Source organism: Cyphomyrmex costatus, unplaced genomic scaffold (assembly GCF_001594065.2).
Source record: "Cyphomyrmex costatus isolate MS0001 unplaced genomic scaffold, Ccosl1.0 scaffold2323, whole genome shotgun sequence".
Taxonomy (NCBI): domain Eukaryota; kingdom Metazoa; phylum Arthropoda; class Insecta; order Hymenoptera; family Formicidae; genus Cyphomyrmex; species Cyphomyrmex costatus.
The window spans coordinates 1-2,713 of NW_017276395.1; the positions used below are offsets into that span (position 1 = coordinate 1).

General features: G+C 27.3%; 1 protein-coding gene across 1 annotated transcript; it reads left to right on the forward strand.

Annotated features, from left to right (window-relative positions):
• Positions 1-166: 166 nt before the first annotated feature.
• Positions 167-2,149, forward strand: LOC108771302 (transcription factor Adf-1). The gene is made up of 5 exons (XM_018540110.1): positions 167-479; positions 656-815; positions 1,302-1,353; positions 1,590-1,640; positions 1,725-2,149. The coding sequence occupies exons 1-5, from the start codon at positions 245-247 to the stop codon at positions 2,070-2,072; spliced, it is 846 nt and encodes a 281-aa protein (XP_018395612.1). The 5' UTR covers positions 167-244; the 3' UTR covers positions 2,073-2,149.
• Positions 2,150-2,713: the final 564 nt, after the last annotated feature.

A 2,713-nucleotide genomic window follows, 5' to 3' on the forward strand; every position in this document is an offset into this window, starting at 1 on the left:
TATAAGAGTGCAGTCACATGGAGTCAGAAATAGCGGAACGGAACAACACGGAAAAGGCAAATGAAAGGGGTTAAGGGTCTGCGCACAATAGAGGAATAGGAATAGATATTAGATATTAGGAATAGGAATTAGGAATTATTTTGTTCTAAAATCAAAAGATCAAATGGATCAAAGCACAATGAAGGAATTAAGAAATAAGAAGGATGAATATTAGAAATAAGATATTAATTTAATAGTCGTAAACATGGCCGACCATAGTTATATGAGTTCCACAAGTTCCGTAAACATGGCAAATTCTAATGTTTATAATGACGTTGAAAATGAAAATGTTGGTGAATGTAATAAAGAAGGAGACGAATTATTAATTGACTTAATAAAATCGTACCCACATTTATGGAACAAAGAAGATAAAGATTACAAAGACGTAAATAAATGTGACAATTCTTGGCAAGAAATAGCTACTGTAATGCATCTATCTGGTAAACATCTTATTAATAAAGAATTAATATTAGTATATGTTACATTAAAATATTGCTTGCTTCGAATAGTGTTACGTTTATATTAGAATGTGAGAATTTATCATACGTTAGAGGTTATAATCTGCATTATAGCGCTGTCAAAATAATATTATATACTTAATATCTATACATTTTAGTAAAGGAATGTATGAGCCGATGGTGTAGATTACGACAGTACTATTCAAAGGAAAGACAAAGCCAGGAATTCATACCAAGCGGTTCTGCACCTAATAAAAAAAGACCATGGGACTTATATGAGCAAATGTCATTTATAGACAAGCATATATACAAAAGAAGGTAATATTCCACTTTTTGTTGCTCTGAAATTATAAATTATTTGTTGTAAAATTATTAGTAATTTTATTTTAATTGATATATGAGTTGCTATTTCCAAGATTTGTCTATTTCATAAACTCATTTCACTTTTATACAAAAACAAACTTGATAAAAAACAATATAAATACTTTCTAATATAACACACAAGCGACACTGTGTATAATACAGAGTGTAGAGTCTGTGCTTTCCATCTACGACACAAGTTGACATAATCGTAACAGCTAATAGTTCAGTTTGACCTGTGTCGTAGTTAGAAGGCACATGGATCGTACACGTTACATAGTGTTGCTTATGTATGTTACTTGAAATCACTATACTATATATAACTAAAAACATTAAAATATTCAGGTAACTAATTATATTATTAGATTCAAGTACTAATAAAAATAGGCTATTCATATATTTCTTTTTAAGTTATTATAATCATTATTTTTATTGTTATTTTAGACGAAAATATACCAACATCAGCAGAAGTGTAAATGAGCCCTCACAGTCAAATGTAAGTTAGTGAAAAACACGCAATAAATATCTAAACTTAAGCAAAGCTAATGAGAGTAACCGCGCAGTTAATAAGCCTGAAAAATTAGTAATATATTAAAATATATTATCCGAACAATTTTTTTATGATAATTGTTCGAACGTTTCGACTCACTTTTACAAGTGTCTCTACGTTAATCAAATTTAAATTTGCTATATAAGATTATTTATGTGATATTCTTGAATTTATGTATAAAGACTGCAGAAAAACATGGACAGAAATCACCTCTAAGTGATATAACCAATAAGGTAATAACATTTTTTGGTTTGAAAGTATTTTGATTAATTTTTAAATATTTAAACAGTTTTTTAACTTTTAATTTGTATGTCAAGGATGATTTGCAAACTGAATCACTTATATTCACGTCGTCGACATCACCCATAGGATCGGATTCAGAAAATGTTTTGATATTCCCTTTAAGCCCTCAATCTACATCATCTGAACAATCAACATTATTTCAGAAAAAGATGAAACCTATAACATCGTCGGATACGCTAGAAAAATCACTTAATATGGTATCTCAGTCTGTATCTGCAATGGCAACTCGAATGTTTCTGAATGATAATGTTAACGATAGAGATGAAGCTTTGACAAAGATGATTTTGGCCGAATTACAAAATACTGCTGAGCCAAAAAAATCAGAATTAAGAAGAAAATTAATGAATGTTATCATGGAGTAGATGATATAAACTATAAATATGTTATATAATGTTTAACATTATCATTTATAAGTATCATTAAAGTTCACGTATTATCCGCGCGCGTACATAGATGTTATAAAACTATATTAATGAAGAATTAGATGAAGCATGTATTTTATATTTGCGTTAAATAGTTATAATATTCTTATGAAACAGTATTAGTCAAATAAAGAAAATATTTTATTTGCGTTATGTACATACATTGTTATGAAACATTATCGTTAAATGAAACATTTTATTTTCGTTACATAGATATAATATTCTCATGAAAGTGTATTATTATCAGATAAAAAGTATATTTTATTTGCATTATATAGATATATAAATATAAACTATAAATATGTTATATAATGTTTAACATTATCATTTATAAGTATCATTAAAGTTCACGTATTATCCGCGCGCGTACATAGATGTTATAAAACTATATTAATGAAGAATTAGATGAAGCATGTATTTTATATTTGCGTTAAATAGTTATAATATTCTTATGAAACAGTATTAGTCAAATAAAGAAAATATTTTATTTGCGTTATGTACATACATTGTTATGAAACATTATCGTTAAATGAAACATTTTATTTTCGTTACATAGATATAATATTCTCATGAAAGTGTAT